This window comes from Odocoileus virginianus, chromosome 1 (assembly GCF_023699985.2).
Source record: "Odocoileus virginianus isolate 20LAN1187 ecotype Illinois chromosome 1, Ovbor_1.2, whole genome shotgun sequence".
In the NCBI taxonomy this organism is placed as follows: Eukaryota; Metazoa; Chordata; class Mammalia; order Artiodactyla; family Cervidae; genus Odocoileus; species Odocoileus virginianus.
In genome coordinates this window covers 24,603,589-24,622,659 of record NC_069674.1, presented here as the reverse complement: position 1 = coordinate 24,622,659, position 19,071 = coordinate 24,603,589, and the positions used below count along the sequence as shown (strand labels likewise).

The following is a 19,071-nucleotide window of genomic DNA, read 5'->3' as shown; positions in this document are numbered from 1 at the left end:
CCTAGTTAAAGGAATTCAGAAATTCTTTAAGGTGAAAAGCAAAACAGGAGAGAAAAAAATGGGATCAGATATTGAAAGGTAAGGAAATTAAGACATTAGAGTAGTTCTGCTATTAACTTACTATATGACCTTGGATAAATTATGTGAGGAGGTTCGCCTACATTAGTGGAGCTGTTTGCAAGTGTTCTTTTTTAATTAGAGCATATTTCTAATTAGAGTTTTAATTTAGTATATAAATATTAGAAAATACAAATTTTTTTAAATGAAAATTAGCAATACCCAAAGTTAACCACCATCAGGAAATTTTAAAACTTTTTCACCAAAGCTTTGTCCTTGTTGAAATAACTCTTAATCAAAGCAATACACTACCTTCTTAAAAAGAAGCCTGTCTGCCTGTCTCCATCTTACTGATTGAAGTGAAGGTAAGTCAGGATTAAATCAGTAGATTAAATTTATTATAATAATTTTTTTTAATTTGAAATAAACATAGAAAAGTTACAAATACAGTACCAGATAACTTTTTCTGAACCATTTGAGAGTAAGTTTCCAACCTGATGGTGCTTCCACAAAGACTTTAGTGTGTATTTTCTATAAACAAGGACATTCTCCTATACAACGAATACAACCATTCAAAATTAGGAAATTAACACTGATTCATAATTCCTGTCTAATCCTCAGGTCCCATTTGAGCTTCACTAATTGTCCAAATACTTTTTATAACCAGAGGATCTGGTCCCTAGTTATATGTCTCATTTAATTGTCATCTCTCTTTAGTCTTCTTCAGTGCTGGACAGTTAGTTGATCAGTCTTTGTTTGACTTTCATGACCTTGACACTTTGAAGGTTATAGACAAGTTATTCTGTAGTATGTCCTTAATTCAGACTTTTATGATGCTTCCTCATTATTAGATTCAGTTTATGTACCTTTGGTAGAAAATGATGCTGCCTTTTTTGGTTTTTTTTTCACTTAATCCTATCAGTTGGCACTTGATCTCAATTTGTCCCATAACTGATGTTCATTTTGATCCCTTAATGGAGGTGGTGTCTGTCAGACTTTTCAGCTATGAAAGTTATTTTTCCCCCTTTGTAATTAATAAGTATTTTGTGAGGTAGATATAAGAAACTGTGTGAATATCCCATTCTTCATCAAACTTTCCATTTATTCATTCGGGTTTTTTTTTTTTTATGGAGTCATTGTTTCCTGTTTCACTTAATGGATTATAATCCGTTACTATATTTATTATGATAAAAATCATTGAAAGTTTGGCCAGAAGGAACCCCTTAAATCTTGCTTCTGTGCCTTGTCTTTTGACATATCCCTTTCATTCTTTGAGCACTTCCTTATTTCTGGTACAAGAGGATCTAAGCTCATTTTGTACATTCCCTGTCCTATCCCTGGAATCAGCTTCTTCTCCATGGAGCACTGGTTCCTTTTCCTTTAGTGGATCTGTACACTAGTGTGCTCTTTGCTACTGGAGTGTTAATAGTATTGTTCCTGGATCCTCTTTCATTAATTTTCAAAAATAATTGCCCATTAACTCTTCATATATATCTTTTGCCCTGTTCTCTCCTCCTTCCAGAACTCCAGTTACATGTAAATTAGACCATTGATGGTGTCCCATAGATCTTAGATACTCACTTCTGATTTTTCTCCCACTCTTTTTTTCTTTCTCTATTTCAGTTTGGTGATTTCTATCAATCTATCTTCATGTTCACTGATTCTATCCTTAGATATGCCCAGTTTGATGATAAGTCTAATAAAAAATTCTTAAATCTGATACCTTAAAAAAAAATGTAACATTTATATTTGAATTGTTTTTTATAGTTTCCATCTCTTTGCTGAAATTCTCTATCTGTTCATGGATGTCCATCTGTTTCACTCGACTGCTTCCACATAAATATAATAACCATATTTAAAGTTCCTCTCTGATCAAACATTAGCTTATCTCAGAGTCTGCTTCTCTTGAATACTTTCTTTCCTGACTATGGGTTGGGTTTTTTCACTTTTTTGGTGTCTTGAACTTTTATATTGAATGGTAGTATGTTAGTTCCCAGTATTGTCATGAACTGGTCTGGATTTCAATTCTGTTCTGTACCCAAGGCTACAAATTCCTCCAAGCCAGAGGGCTCTGTTTTTCTGCTCCACCCTCAGGCTGTCAACCGCTTCTGCACATGCTTGCCACAGGGGGGCTCTCTCTTCAAGTGCATGTCCCTCTTGCAGCAGAAGACTGCTGCTCCTTGTTTTCTGGAGCTAGGCTCATAGTGAGAGCAATTGGGGTTCTTAGAGTTTTCTGGTCCAATCTCAGTCTTAGGCTGACCTCTGTGAAGATAGGACTTTTTCAGTGTTCCCGCCACTCTTGTCTATAACAGCCAGATTTTTCCTTGTATCTGTGGTACGTCTATAATCAAATACCACTGTCCTTCAAAGTCAGATTCCCTGGAGATTATCAGTCCCTTTGCCAGATCCCCACATTGGGAAGTCTGGTGTGGCACCTGAAATCTTTACGACAGTGTCAGAACTTCTTGGTATTATTGTTTTCCAGTTTGTGGGCTGCCCACCTGGTGGGTATGGGATTTTATTTTAATGTGATTGCGCCCGTCCTACTGTCTCGTTGTGGCTTCTCCTTTGTCCCTGGCCATGGGGTATCTTTTTTTGGTGGGTTCCAGGGTTCTCCTTTGGTAGGTCTTGAGTAGAGATATTTTCCTGTCCCTCCTGAAGAATCAGTGGATTTTTACTTTCTATCAGTGTAGGTCCTGGGCCCAAGAGGGTTTTCAGCTACTTCCCAAGGAGCAGAGAGTTTTTGCTTCTACCCTCCCCCAGAAGCAATGGGTCTTTGTCTTGTCCCTCATGGCAGGCATAATTCCTGCTCTGCTTGCTACAGTTTAGGACTTTTGCTTCCTCTGAGAGAAGACTGGGAAAGTGCCCAGATTTCATGCTTTTCATTGAGCACAGGCACTCAGCTCCCTGCCCCCAGTCTCTTTTGTGAGCTCTGGTTGGAAGCCCCTAGAAAAGAGCTTTCACATGAGTATGAAATCTCATTGTGGCTCAGGCCACCAGATGTTCCAAGCTGACATATTGATACTTTCCCACACTCAGTCTTTACTAATTCATTAAAATTGTAGTTAGTTTTTTCTTACTCTGTTGTATGACAGCCACCTCTTCCTCCTGCACTCTGACAAGGATGAAACTGTGTTCCCTCTCTCCCTAAAGGGATTTGCCACTCTCTGCAGTTCCTTGGTTGCCTTATGAGCTCGGCTGTTTGATAGATCAAGAAAAGTTACGAGTTTTGTAGATTATGCAGCTTTTTCTTATTTTTACAGTGGAAGCTTCTCTTGCGGCTTTCTACCTCCTGAAGAGAAGCAGAATTATAAACTGGTGGTTTTTAAAAAGATGTGTGGCTCTGAAATCCTTGGTTTAATTGAATCTTGTAGAGAGGAACAATAGGTTAAATGAGTAAAAGCATACAGCTCAGTGGGAGCCTTCCTCATGCCTGCCCTCAACCCTTGCCCCATTCTCAAAGTGCTGAAGTTTCTGTAAAGCACAAGTTGAAAATAACACTGGTGTTAGTTATTCCTAATGTGCTTTCTCATTGTCAAATATATAAATTTTAATTCCTTGACCAGCTGTTTGGCCCGTGCTTGCTCATCTCCTGCTTTTTCGTTAATACAGGTGCTTATGGAAACTCTGGGAGCTCTGGGAGCACAGTGCCGATGGGCTGCCTGCAACATCTATTCCACCCTCAACGAAGTGGCTGCTGCTCTAGCAGAAAGTGGTGAGACCTTTTGCACGTTCTCTTTGTCTCTGGCTAAAGGTTCCACAAAGTTCCATTGTTTCGATGTAAATCTGTAAGGAAAGTTGGCATTTAAAGTTGTCTTGGAAGAAATATTCTTTTTTTCTCAATGAAGTATATAGTTGGTTTACAATATTGTATTAGTTTCAGGTATACAGTAAAGTGTGTATACACACATACGCACACCTATATATTCTTTTTTCAGTTCTTTTTCACTATAGGTTATTATGAGACATTGAATGTATTTTCTTATGCTATATAGTAAATCCTTGTTTATCTAATATATATATATATGTATATATATATGGTAGTGTGTATCTGTTAATCCCATGCTCCTAATTTGTCTGTCTTGCACCTTCCCATTTGGTAGCCATAAGTTGTGTTCTATGTCTGTGAGTCTTTCCATTTTGTAAATAAGTTCATGTATACTGTTTTTCAGATTCCACATATAAGTGATATAATTTAATATTTGTCTTTCTCTGACTTAATTTACTTAGTACGATAATCTGAAGGTCCATGTTGCTGCAAGTGGCAATATTTCATTCTTTTTTCAAGGCTCAGCAATATTCCATTATATATATATATATATATATATATACACACCACACATCTTTATCCATTCATCTGTTGATGAACACTTAGGTTGTTTCCATATTTTGGTGGGTCCCAAACCTTCAGAAAGGTTTCTCTCTTTCTGAACTTCTTTTTGTTAAATATGATCAAGGTAACTATGTTGCTTTACAGTCACAAATATCTTCTTATGTCTAATATTCCATTATTAGTTAATGCTTTGCCTTGCCTACTAATATTAGAGCACCCGTGAACACTGTTCACTGTCTAAGGTCACATGGGGCTTCCCTTGTGGCTCAGCTGGTAAAGTATCTGCCTGCAATGCAGGAGACCTGGGTTTGATCCCTGGGTTGGGAAGAACCCCTGAAGAAAGGAACAAGCCACCCATTCCAGTATTCTAGCCTGGAGAATTCCATGGACTGTATAGTCCATGCAAAGACTTGGACTGTATAGTCCATGCAAAGACTTGGACATGGCTGAGCGACTTTCACTTTCAAGGTCATATGGATTAGAAAAGAAAATGCTTCAGATATAATTTTGTGGTCCTGCTGGTTTTTCAGCAGTGTGCTCTGATTTAATGTTTGGTGCTTCTGCTTTAGCACTAAACAGGACTTGACCTGGCAGGCTAATATTTGAACACAACAGCCATTGACACTTGAAGGACAAAAGAAACAGAGAGGGCTCGTGGCCCCGACTCCACATCTGGGAGTGGAGAGGAGAGCGGAAGTGGCGTTGGTCTGGCTGGAGCCCTTGGGTGAATTTGTTAGGCGAGGAGAGGGAGCGATGTCTTCCAGACTCGGTGCAGTGCCCGCTACCCCGGGAGCCCTTTAAGCAGCAGAGAAGCACGAGGATCATGGAAGCTAAGAATAGCAGAACCCAATGCTCCTTAAAGGATAATAGTTTCCAGTACACTGTCCCTCACGATGACTCCTTAAGTGGCTCATCATCTGCTTCGTGAACCAGTGAGTGATTTTCTAGCATCCTTCCGAAAATCTACCTGCTGGATGAAGATGAGAAGGATCAAGTCAGCTGCTGCTTCCCATGTAGAAGGGTCAGATGGGAGTATCAACCAAAGGAAAAAGGAAACCCTGTTAGGAAGAAGATGAAGACTATCAGAGAATTTCCTCAGAAGAAGCATAAGCTTTACTTTATGGGAGGAAGCAGCAACCTAAAGCTCAGCCTTAATCCCAAAGCCCAGACTTGCTGTATTAGGAAGGAACCACCAGCTTATGCAGCAGGCAGTTTAGAGGAGCAGTGGTACTTAGAAATTGTGGATAAAGGCAGTGTCTCCTGTCCTACCTGCCAGGTAGTGGGGAGAAAGACCACAGACGGCTTAAAGAAACACATGGAAACTGCAAACAGGAAATGTTTACTTGTCATCATTGTTGGAAACAGCTTCATTCACTAGCAGGGATGAAGTATTATGTCATGGCAAATCATAATACCTTCCCCATTTTAAAGGCTGGAGATGAAATAGATGAGCCAAGTGAGAGGGAACGTCTCTCAACAGTTCTCAAGAAACTGGGAAAGCTGAGATGCTTACCTGAGAGTTGCTCTAGTAGCTTCACCAGCATCATGGGATATCTATACCATGTGAGAAAATGTGGCAAAAGGTCTGCTGAGCTGGAGAAGATGACCCTGAAGTGTCACCACTGTGGAAAGCCCTGTAGATTGAAGACTGAACTCGTATATCACCTGAGGTCAGAACATAGTCCTATATCCTTCTTTCCAGAGTCAGGACAGCCAGAGTGTTTGAAGGACATGACTCTTGGAGTCAAAGAGTAGAGGCCGAGTTCAGAGGTAGGTAGCTGTATACCACCTGCAGGAACTGGCTTCTGCTGAACTGGCCAAGGAATGGCCTAAGAGAAAGGTGCTTCAGGATCTGGTACCTGATAATCGGAAGTTATATATTCTCGTCCTGGGCTACCGACCTTCAGCCAAGAAGTACTACACAAATAGAAGTCAGATATCAAAAATATCATTGCATTCAGTGTCCTAACCAGGGTTGTGAGGCTGTCTACAGTAGTGCATCTGGTCTTAAAGCTCACCTGGGCTCTTGTACATTGGGAACGCTTGTGGCTGGAAAATACAAGTGTCTTCTCCATCAGAAAGAATTTGTGTCAGAGAGTGGTGTTAGGTATCACATTGACTGTCCACTCAGGATTGGTTTGTTGTCAGCCCAACAACAACTGAAAGCTTTGAGAAGCTGGTGAAGATAAAACAGCAACAGCAAGAAGAAGAAAAGCGGAGGCGGTAGCCCAGGAGCCGATGGTTTCTAAGGTGGCAGCAGCCCAGCATTGAGCTTCCTGAGACAGAGCCGAGTCTTAGAGTGGGGAAGGATCAGAGCAGGAATCATGAGGAACTGCTAGTGGCGACATCCTGTAGAGATGTACGTACTGTAGAGAACCAGAGCAGGAGCCGGTGCCAACACAGTTCCAGAAAGTCCAGTCCCCAAAGATGAGTCATAAACGAGGAAAGAAATAGGCAGGCAGTGTGAAAGCACTCCTGGGAGAGTGGATGGAAGGCCGTTGTCACAGGGACCTGTGTGGAGAGGCCTGAGTCACGGGAGCCGAGTGAAGAGATATTTACTATTTCAGCTGTTTGTGTAAGGCTGTAACACTCTCAGGTCCTTCCTCCAGTGTAAATTTCACTGTTTCTTCTACTCATTCTTGTGAACCCTCCATCACCCCCACTCCCATCTCCTTTTTGGTAGATTTTACTGGTGTTCTCATTGGAGTCCCCCTATTTTCTCTCATCGTGCTCAAAGAGCTCCCCCTTAAGGTCCACTTGCCCTGTACAAGACTAAGAAACCTGTTTGATTAACCTTTCTATACTGGGGTATAGAATGTTCTTGGAAGTGCCATTGATTCTGTAGTTACTCCATCATGTATCTTACAAAATGATTCCAAACTAACTTTTTTTTTTCCACTTTTCCGGTTGAGCTTTATTCCAGAATGGTTTAACAAAGCTGACTTTAAACCCAGTACATCTCCACTTGTGAACAGCTCCATCCCTCAGCCCACAGACCAAAGAACCTAAGCAACTGCTCAGCTTTAAGTGTGGTATCAGCTAGACTTTTAGTAGTGTTAGTCGCTCAGTCCTGTCCAACTCTTTGTGACCCCATGGACTGTAGTCTGCCAGGCTCCTCTGTCCATGGGATTCTCCAGGCAAGAATACTGGAGTGGATTGCCATTCCCTTCTCCAAAAACTAACTTTTTAAAACCATACCGATTGATGATTTTGTATTTGTGATATAACAAGCCTAGAACCTAGAACTGTTGTCACTCCTTTAATAAGATTCCCCTGTCTGCCTGGATGACAGAATTTATGGAGGCTATTGTCTCATTATGGTTTTAGGATTGAAAGTGAGAAAATACTTAGAATAATAAAGCTAGACCCACTGGACACAAGTTTTCCTGGGAAATACTTTGTCCCAGATGGCAGTAAGTAACCAGACCCACAGGCATGTTATTCAGCCTTAGGAGAAATATGTCTCACATAAAATGACTGGAAGGAAGAAAGCAGCACAAATAAATACAACCTCAGATCAACTTTCCTGCAATATATCTTGTTCCTGCAGTTTTGAGGACTGAGAAGTAATACCCTTTTGCCTCTGATATTTGCCACAGAACCCTAATATTGCTGGTACTACCATGAAGATTGGTAGCCAAGTTGCACATTCCTTCTCCCCTGGACTTGACCTGACCATTAGTCTGCACTCTGTTAAGTCCTCGTATCTCCCTTTAGCCAAGGTCTGTCTCTGCATTTTCTGAGAATGTTGTCCTCTACCCTCTTTTTTAGACATTGTGTTCTGTCCCCTTTATAACCTGACACTTTGACACCAGGTGTAGATATTTATCTGGAGTTGGAAAGAAAAGTTCTTTTTCTGAACCTCATGCCTAGCTGATAGTATCTGTTAGGCTGTTTCTCCTTCAGGATGGCTTTTCTTGGAGCATTGATTAGAGCAGCTCTGTTGTATTTCTGAATGCTCTTCCCCTTTTCCATAAATATTGGTCTTCTATATTATTGCCAATTTTTGTGGCTTACACCACATTAAAAGCAGAGACCCTTAATCCTGATGTGGACCAACACTGCCTTTTCAAAATCTAAAAGGCTATTATCACTATTAACTGTTCTCTGTGCTCCTCCATATAGCCTTAAAATGTGGGCTTTTTTGAAGACCACTTTGAGACACAGGAGCGTTGAAACCTGGTTGGGATACTGCCAGAACAGGTAGTTTTGAAACAAAGGAAGGGCGTGGTCTATCCACTCAACATTGTCATTGGCTGTTGCTCCCTTAAAGCCCTTTCCATTCATGAGGATTGTCAGGGAGGAAAATGGAGAAGCTCTGTTAATTTCTGGTGAGTAAGATTTGGGGAATGTTTGGCAATGGCAAGAAAAATGAATGACTGTGTTAGAAAAAAAGAAATAGAGAAATTTGGACTTTGCCGGTTTCTTGCGCTCCCTCTCTGATAGCACAACACAGCTCAGGGTACAAAAAATTTGCTTCAGAGTTCTTGAGAAATTCTGGGAAAGTTCTGTAGTGCATGTATATCTCTCCTTTTTGCAAACGCTGTCAACATTTCATTTGTTCTTTCATTTACATTCATTGATTTGTAAAATTTTTATTAATGAATAAAATTATGTATAGAAAGTGCACATATATACATACGTAGTTCAATTAATTGTACATATACATTCATTTCTTTTTTTTTTTTCCAACAAATGCTTTTTGACTAACTCTAAGGGCAAATAAGAGAGTCTTTGCACTCAGAACATTATATTGTAGTTAAGGAGAAAAGACACATATACAAACAATGATAATACAAGGACATATATGATAATGCCACAACAGATCATAACCCACATTCAGTATACCAGCAAGGGGCTAATAAAAGATCAGATTCCATGAGAGATCACTTACAGCTAGTTAATAAGGTTTCATTAGGAACATGAGACTTAACTGGCCAGTGAAATGTAGCAGCATTTGAACAGAGGGAGAAGAGTGTAAGAGTTTTCCTGATGAAGAAGGTGGAATGACTAAGGTAGAGAAGCAAAAAAAGATCAAAATGTAGTTGGGAAATGGTGGGGATTCTAGTTGGACTAGATGAAGAAGTATGTATTTCTAGTTTCCTCTTTTTTGCCTTTAGTCATACTTTTAGCACCCATCATACTCTTGGCCCTTTTGTTTGTCCTCTTTGGTCTAACAAGAATAAAATGACTACCAAAGATGAAGGAATGGATAAAGGGGCTGAAGAAAATATTTAATCAGCGAAGAATGTCAGCCTAAGAAGTACAGCAGAACAAGTTTGGAACTAGGAAAAACTAACATCTCATCTGAAAAACTAGCATCTCATCTTCTTGCCAAAACTGAGGGTCAGCCCTTTTTTCAGGCTTTAATGGTTTCTCTTTGTTCTTTTTTCTCAGGATTTCCTGTGTTTGCCTGGAAAGGAGAGTCAGAAGATGACTTCTGGTGGTGCATTGATAGATGTGTGAATGTGGAGGGCTGGCAGCCAAACATGGTGTGTTAGATTTCTGTTAGCACAGTTCATTGGGACCTGGGGGTACAGGGAGGGAGGATGTGGTCTGAGAAAGGGTTTCCCAACAGGAAGGAAGGAAGGAAAATGTTTCCTTTTTCATCTGATGTACTTGGGCTTCCAGCAGAACTAGATGCTTATGTTTAGGACATCCCGAGAATATGAAACCTCTTTATAGCCTCAAAGTGCTTATAATTGTCAGTGTTGATCTTAGAAGTGCTCATATTCATCAGCAACCTTAAAATACTGTTCCAGGTTCACACATGACTGGTTAAAAAGTAAGATGAATGAGTTACTATCCCCTAACACTGCTCACCAGCACCTCCCCCAACACACACAGCATAGCTTTCTCTCTAGAATCACATGCTAAATTTATAGTAAACCTGAAGGGATTCCAAGTTCAGATTTCTTCTTTATTCATTTCTCACCTTAGGAAGTTGGGGCTTTTAATTTTTGCTTAGTTTTTATTTTTGTTTAACTTTTTTTAAAGTGCTTGAAGGCTGATAGCATATTAGATTCATAAGGGGAAGCACAGAGCTGCACAAGTATGATGCACTCCTACTTTGCAAACCTTCTGGATAGGAGTGAGAGGAGAAATTAAGGAAATCAACTAAAAACAAGAATCCTTGAAGCTCTGGTCCAACTATTACTTGCTGCTAAAGACTGCAGAGCAGGCTTCACCTGGGAGACAGAGGGAGAAGCAGCCTGTCTTTCTAGATTCTGTGATGCAGGTCACAATGAACCAAGGGTTGATTTGAGGAAAGCTGGATTAAAACCTTTGTATCCTCAAAGGGAGGGAGGAGTTGGCTGCACGAAGAGTCAGCTCATTCCATCAGAGTTTAACAGTGCCAGAACGGAGTGTGACTGACAGAAGTTCTACTGGGAATAAAACATTAATTGTATAGTCACAATCATAGGGAGGACAGGGTATTGTACATAGCAAGCATTTATAGACTGTAGATCAGCACAAACTGCTGGAAAGGTTGACGAAGTGAGTAAGACAAGGATGAGAACTGTGACCCCAGAAAACAGTACCCATCATCTTTTTTGGATCCTGTAAAAATCTAGTACTTTTACTTGCTCGCCAACCTCAGGAAGATACCTGGGTGACAAGAATTTTCTGCAGTAGAATGACAGGCTGAGAATTATAGGCTCTATTCATTAAATAAATATTAGGGATAGCAACCACCTGCCTGTATTTGAAATCTTTGTTAAAAGGAAAAAGTGGATGAGAATAGTTATTCTAAGATACAGTCTTTCCTGTAGGGCATATTTTGTATGCTAGGGATCAGAGGCTGCAAGGAAAAACTCCGTGAGGGATTTCATACGTGTGAGAAGGGAGAGAGAAATGCAGAGGACCCTTCCTGTCCCTTAGGGACTCTGTTCTGAGGGCTTCTACCACGAGAGAAACGGAGCGCTGACTTTACAGTATGGAGCAAGTGTAAGTGAGTCCAGCCTTGGATCTCTCCTCTCAAATAAGATTTGGTGGAATCAGAGAAGATAGATCAACAGCAGGAGCAGAATTGGGAATTCCCTGGCGGTCCAGTGGTTAGGACTCCATGTTCTCACTGCCAAGGGCCTGGGTTCAGTCCCTGGTCAGGGAACTAGGATTCCACAAGCTAAGTGCTGCAGCCCAAAACAAAACAAAAAAAAAAACAAGGGCAGAAGCGAAAAAAAGAGGTCAGCTATTAGACACAAGGCTGGAGATTGTGTGTAGGCAGGGATCCAGGATGGCACCTTGACACTCGCAGCGGGGTGAACTGATGGAACTGCAGAATGGCACGTGCCAGCAGAGGGCAGCGCAGTCCCGTGGGTCTTTGGGAGAGTGGCTGTGACAATTTGGAAAGTCCTGCCAAGCATTTCTGACAGCTAGGTAAAGGGCTGAAATTCCACAGCCTACTGCCTAATCGCATTCTAAACTGATCTTTCTTTAGCTCATTTATAATTCAGAAATTTTCCTCTGCTGATGAAAGTTCCAGTGGGCACAGCTTTGTGTTTGTCTTTAATCCCAACCTGAAATAGTGATGAGCTGTTCGGAGGCATGCTTGCACACCTACATGCTGCACAGTTCCCTAGTTATTTTTAATCTGGTTTATAGAGAGTGTGAGGTTGTGCTAGGCAAAACCCTACAGTGCTGCCTGAGCATTTTGGGTAGGAGAATGCCTATACTTTGGGAGAAGTAAAGGATTAACAAATACAGTTTTATAAGCCATTGTTCTGGGAGAGAGACTAATTATCTGGTTTTACTAAGCTTTCACTGATTATATTCAAAGTCCTGAATTTAACTCTTATAAATATGCTATTAGGTTTAAGCCTTCTGACTATCTACAGTGCAGTCAAGAGCTAGTGGTCTAGATAATCACTTAAGCTATTAGTCCATACGAAAATCCTCATTGCATGGCTATATAGATTGATCCTAGTAGGTATGTCATTTGGGAAGTTCACTTGGCTGTGAGAATTACAGTTGACCTTTCATCTCACTATTGTTTTCTTCTGTATAATGAGCAATGTAAATTACTTTGTATAACGATTTACAAAATTTTAAATATGACGTTATTGATGCTTATTTTTCCAGATCTTGGATGATGGAGGGGATCTTACTCACTGGATTTATAAGAAGTATCCCAACATGTTTAAGAAAATCAAGGGCATAGTGGAGGAGAGTGTTACCGGAGTCCATAGGTAAGATTTGACATAGGCATGCTGGCTTTATGCAGCCTGGACATATGTTCATGTAATCACATACTTACAGAATTGTTGTTGCTGTTTATTTGCTAAGTCATGTTCAACTCTTTGCAGGTCCATGGACGGTAGCCCACCAGGCTTCTCTGTCCATGGGGTTTTCCCAGGAAGAATAGTGGAGTGGGTTGCCGTTTCCTTCTCCAGGGGATCTTCCCGACCCAGGGATCAAACCCAAGTCTTTTGCATTGGCAGGTGGATTCTTTTCCACTGAGCCACCAGGGAAGTCCACTTATAGACTACATTATATTAAAAATTAAAATGATGCTCTGAAATGATGAGATCCAAATCTGCATACTTGTGTTTTAAATTAACAACACAAATAACAAACTTAAAATAGTGAGGAGTGGATAGGGGAACAAGTATGGGCCTCATGTTTTCTAGCATTGTAATACAATGACTGCTTGTCATTTTTGGACAAATTCACTTACTGAACTTCTGAATTGAACCAATAACTGCTCTAAAAACCATGCTAGGGATTTCGCAGTGGGGAAAAAAAATCCTGGTCTCTCAGAGAGCTTAACATTCATACATAGAGAACAAGTATTTAGGGTTCTGTTTCTCAAATGAGTCTTAATTCCCTGAATACAATTGTAACCATTTCTGTTTCCTATTATTTACCCAGAAAGAGCTAAAGTATGAAAGTTTTGGGGAAATAAATTCTGAATCAGCTACTAACACTGCTTCATTATATTGTGATCTTTTTGAATGTATAAAACTATGAATTGTCCCAAATTTTCAAACTTTTGGAAAGGGATGAGTTTTGAATAAAACATCTGGTTCTAATTTTTAGTTGACTGAATTTAAAAAAAAATAACCCTTATATATAGATATATGGACTTCCCAGGGGTGCTAGTGGTAAAGAACCCACCCACCAATGCAGGAGATATAAGAGCGTGGATTTGATCCCTGGGTCAGGAAGATCCTCTGGAGAACGGAATGGCAATCCACTCCAGTATTCTTGCCTGGAGAATCCCATGGACAAAAGAACCTGGTGGGCTACAGTCCACAGGGTTGCATAGAGTCAGACATGACTGAAGCGACTTAGTATGCATGTAGATATATATATTTATAGGTGTGTATACTGAAATTATAAGATTGAGATTATTTGAAAGTTAAAATTGTTGCTTTAGAGTAGTGGGGATTAAAACAGTACTTAAAAGTTTCTCTTATAATTAAAAAGAGAAATAAAATTAATAAGCAATTTAAAGTTTTACATTTTAATCCTTAAAATTTAGAGGTAGGTCAAAGATTTTCCCCATGTGCCTTTTGATTAAGATCTTTATTTCTAAGCTGTATATAGACTCTGGAAAAAGTATTCTCTGTTTCTCTACATACACTGTATAGGATGAAACTAGTTGTGTCTCAGACTCTCATGCCTACTCAATTAACTTATTTGTAAAATTTGATATGAAACTGATGGATTGGAATATCTCATTTTTTTATGTTCTTTTTTATTTCCTTTATCCTTAGGCTGTACCAGCTATCCAAAGCTGGGAAGCTGTGTGTTCCAGCCATGAATGTCAATGACTCAGTCACGAAACAGAAATTTGACAACCTCTACTGTTGCCGTGAATCAATTCTTGATGGGTAATCGATTGTTATCTTTGGCCTGAACTTCAGTTGTTGAATTGAGGTTCTAAATTTTTTGGTTTTGGTTGTTTCTGGAAATGATTTGTGTAGCACCTCTAAGCTGTATACAGACTCTGAAAATGTATTCTTCGTTTCTATGTATATACCTTATAGGATGAAACTAGTTGTATCTCAGACACAATATTTTATAACCCATATCATACACAAGATTTTATAACCCAAATATATCTTTGCTATCACTATTACATCATATTCAGTATTTTATGACATAGAGTTACCATTGCTATCGCTATTGCAAGTGAATCTATTTTACTTAAAAAATCAGACCAGCTCCTGTCTATTGGTGACAGAGTTTTTACTTTGTCATCCTATCAGGCCTGGAAGTAACTAAAGTCAGTATAAGTAAGTATCTTTGGTGGTTTAGGAAAAGGTTCCTGGTGTTTCTCTTCTAGGTCATGTTGTCATGACTTAAGTTACAACCATCATAACAATTCTTTGACCATGTGGAACATCGTGGTGAGCAAAGGGTCATTTCCCAGAGGCATTTGTAGTTTTTCAAATCTGTGAGGACTACAAGTCTGAAAAAATCTACTTAGATATAATATACCAAAAACTGTGTTCTTCCAGAACCCAGTTACTATCTACACTTGTGTCCTGACATTTTTTCTTTCTTGCTAAGATGACTCAGTAATTCCCTGTATGAAAGCATTAAGTTGGTTTAGAATATTCCCAAACCAAATGGTTTCCATCATATATAGGTTAATGGAAAAGTGAAGAAAGGGCCTATGGGCCACATTACTAGTCTGAACGTCAGGCAGTTTGGAACACCACAGGCACTAGTGATTTCCTTGTTGGTGCTGAGCCATTCTAAGCCATGACTTTTGAATATGGTCGTCGCCAAGCCAGACTTACCCTCATCACTCAACAGAAATTGCCTCTGCACTTAATTGAGAGTTACTGAGTCTCATCGGGGTTCATAGAGTTATACTAGATCCTAGTGAGTGGAATTTTCAAGTCATTAAAAAGATAGATTTCTACTTTCCCTTGGGACATTTTTAGACTCTTTTCAACAGGAGACGTTAACCAGATAGATGAGTAGAAAGACCCACAGATATTTGTCAGAACTATCTCAGAATGACAGCTTTTAGTTGAAAAGTTTCTTCTGCCTAGCCAGGGCTTCCTAGAGAAGGGAGATCAACCAGACCTAAAGAGAAACCAGAAACTGCTCCTACAACTTCTTCCAAGAGAGCCTAAAAACACTAAGGAGCTTTATTCTAGCCTCATAGAGACTCAGAGACAAAGAAGTAGAACACATCTGAAAAGGACTCAGCCCGGAAAACTCCATGCTTATGCAGTCAGTGTTGGCATGTTTCATGGCTCTTCTCCACCTTGTTGCCTGTTACCCTACCTGAATTAATGTGGGACCTATTGGCCATTCTGATATCACTAAATATAGGACTCATTTATCAGCATTATATTTTATGTATCTCATTCAGTAAGCTAGAAAGTTTACATTAAGCCAGAGCTTTGTCACCTCCTAAATAAAATTACATTATTTTTATTTACTTTTTAATCTTTATTTCCAAATATTATATATTCTAAATGTTATATAGTAAATATATATTGCTTTTATGTTTAAAAGTTACTTTGTGGTCTATAGCTTCTTCCCTTTTGCACCACTCCCAGGAAAAGGGGAAAAAAGAAAAAACCCTCACATGTAGATGGAATTGATTGGATAACATGGAGTAAGAAAATGCATATTTTATTGAACTTTTCTTTATAGTCATTAAATAGTTTCTTTAGAATAGAAACCAGGCTTACTTTCAACATTCAAAACAAAAACCCAAAACCAAAAAAAACCCCCACCATGAAAACAAAGGGACTCAATCTAATCATAAGGGAGAAAGTAGATTTTTCTGATTCAATTTTTCTTCCCCCATAGACTTAAAAGAACAACAGACATGATGTTTGGTGGGAAGCAGGTGGTGGTCTGTGGCTATGGAGAGGTAAGGTTTAATCTTTCAGTTATTAGGAATTTAAAATGTATTTTGTGGAAATATACTAGAATTTTTCATTTCTGTAGACATCAAACTACATTCATTTACCATTTTAAATGGGAAAAAAGTAACTTCAGAAGCCCTCTGGTTATTCAGAAACCCTCTGGTTAAAGTACAATCTTTCTTTTTCCCTTTGCATTTTTGCTATTTTTTCCTTAAGTTGATTTTCTGACTGTTCCAGTGCACTGTTTGCGATGTTCTTTTAGCTTGTGTTTTGATTATAAATCGTGAGTGTGGGTGTACTTGTGCACATGCATGTGCTAAGCAGGGCTGAGGAGTTTGTTTATGAAATGCATTCATTTATTTTTTTTCCTATTGTCCCCCAAGCATAAATCTATTCAGTGAAATTCCCTTTGGGGGCGGAAAGGAGGGTACACTTCACCAGAAGCTTTGAGGAGCTATTTTCTTCGTGACTTTCCTTATCATGAGTTCTTTCTCCTCTCTCCAGGTCGGGAAGGGGTGCTGTGCTGCCTTGAAAGCTATGGGCTCCATTGTGTACGTGACTGAGATCGACCCCATCTGCGCTCTTCAAGCCTGGTAAGCATGCATAAGGAGATCTGCTTTTTCCTTTGCAGCACTGTCTAACATGTGATCTTGTAACTGCCTCCAAAGAATGGCCTAGTTAACACAACATTTTCTCTTGGAGGGGCCTGTATCCTGAGAGGCTGGTATTAACTGTAAGCACCCGTCTTTCAAAGTTCTAGGAGCTCTGCTCTGGGAGAACAGAGACTATCAGGGAAGCTAGAATTTGGAACTCCTGTGGAAGCAGTGACAGGAGACGCCTTGAGTCAAAAAACAGGTTGCCCCTTCCCAGCTCCACATGCCACTCCTCTCCCTTTGAAAACAATGATCAAAAAAGAAATAGGCTGGTGTCAGATCCTTTCCAAAGTGATGCACCCAAACGAGCACTTCTGTCACACGCCTCCCCCAGATCATCACCTCAGTGTGATCAGGAAGAAATATCAGACAAATCAAGTGAAGGGTAAAATCTACTAACTCTGGTTGAAGGATACATAGGAGTTGTTTGTACTGTGCTTATAATTCTTAAGCTTGAAATGATTCCAAAGTTAAAATTAAAAAAATAGTTCCTCTCTCATCTGTAAATTGTATGTAATCTTATCTACCTCAATTATGAAAGTTCAGAAAATAATTATACAATTATTACATATGATAATGCTTCCCTGGTGGCTCAGATGGTAAAGAATCTGCCTGCAATGCAGGAGACCCAGGTTCAATCCTGGGTCGAGAAGATCCCCTGGAGAAGGAAATGGCTACCCACTCCAGTATTCTTACTTGGAGAATCCTATGGACATAGGAGCCTGGTGGGCTACAGTCCATGGTATCACAAAGAGTTGAACGTGACTAAATGACTAACACATACATTATATAATAAATATATAACTATGCAAAGTGTAGAGGGGCTGTCACATAATAAATGCCCACTAAGTGGTAACTTATTAAAATTGTCTCTTGCCATCCTCAGCAGGATAGAAATATTGGGTAAAATCTTACAAAAAAATGAAATGAACTTTTTGGCCAACTTAGCACACTGTCCCTGAAAACAACTGCACAGTCCCCATGTCTGTAGCCTGAATAACCCCCCAGTCTTTACCATTAACCCGCCCGAGGAAGGTACCCACGAAAGATGAGGCATGACATTTCCCCTAGCCTATCACTCCTCACACACGCTAGCCATCAACCCACAGTTTTCCCCAGCAGAGTTGCTGACTTTGTCTAAGTCAAGGCTCCAGCACACAAGGGGAACTGTCACCATTCCGGCACTTCCAGGGTTTATCAGAGGAACCTAAACATGCTTTAATACTGATTGAGATACTGATCCAAACTACCTTATAAACATGAATTGAGCACTTATTCTGTGTTAGGTACTCTGCTCTGTGGTGAGGATGAATAGGATGAGTAGAAGAAAGAAACAAATTCCTGCTTTCAGAAGCACACAGACAAATAACCACCGTGCAGTGTAATAAGGGCAATGATAGAGATAAACAGCACATGCTTCTGTAGGGCCACAAAGGAGGAATATCTAACTAAAGAGCAGGAGATTTAAAAACTTCCAATTAAAAAAAAAATGACCATTAAAAATAAATAAAAGAGCAAGGCGGGGCAGGGTAGAAAGAGGTGTCAATAGAGCTGAGTCTTGAAACTTGTTTAAGTGACTTCTTAGTTTGAAAGTAAGTTCCAGGTACAGGGAACATTTTCAAGGGTCACCTAGGAAGGAAAGAGCATGACATGTTTATATTTAAGAAGCTAGAAGTATCTTAATGGAGCTGCCCACATATATCAACTTAAGTCTTCCTGTCTTATCCTGATACCAAGCAATCTCAATGAAGTATTAATATTTTAAGCAGACAAGTGACATGATCCAGACTGCATTTCAGGAAATCACTCTGCAAAATGAATTAGACATAAACTTAGAGGCAATGAGATTGGGCCAGAGTCTACCATAACAAGGAACAATACAATCTGAATGTCAGGCCTACTTGTATAGCGAAGAGGGAATAGACTGTTGTTAAGTCACTAAGTCATTTCTGACTCTTTATGACCTCATGGACTGCAGTGCATTAGGCTTCCCTGTCCTTCACTATCACCTGGAGTTTGTTCAAACTCATGTGTATTGAGTCGGTATAGATTAAAGAGGTTTTAAGGAATTAAGGAAAAAGAAACAACTCAATTTGGTGACAGTTTTAACTAGGGAGAGGCAGTAAGCTAGGACATTATAGTTTGACTCTTAGAGTTGGATGAACAGCAATGCTGTTGGTTAAGACAG

The 19,071-nt window shown here is 39.7% G+C and overlaps 1 protein-coding gene and 1 pseudogene across 7 annotated transcripts in view; both read left to right on the top strand.

The window, feature by feature from the left end:
- The window catches only part of AHCYL2 (adenosylhomocysteinase like 2), a 196,585-nt gene that overhangs the window by 160,612 nt on the left and 16,902 nt on the right, over positions 1-19,071 (top strand). For all 7 annotated transcript variants that reach the window (XM_070465897.1, XM_020874640.2, XM_020874639.2 and 4 more), the window contains 6 exons: positions 3,670-3,772; positions 9,788-9,882; positions 12,473-12,579; positions 14,110-14,226; positions 16,172-16,235; positions 16,735-16,823. In XM_070465897.1, coding sequence (XP_070321998.1) covers positions 3,670-3,772; positions 9,788-9,882; positions 12,473-12,579; positions 14,110-14,226; positions 16,172-16,235; positions 16,735-16,823 — 575 coding nt within the window. The remainder of the gene's footprint in view (positions 1-3,669; positions 3,773-9,787; positions 9,883-12,472; positions 12,580-14,109; positions 14,227-16,171; positions 16,236-16,734; positions 16,824-19,071) is intronic.
- On the top strand, positions 5,014-7,948 carry LOC110125555 (zinc finger protein 512-like; annotated as a pseudogene).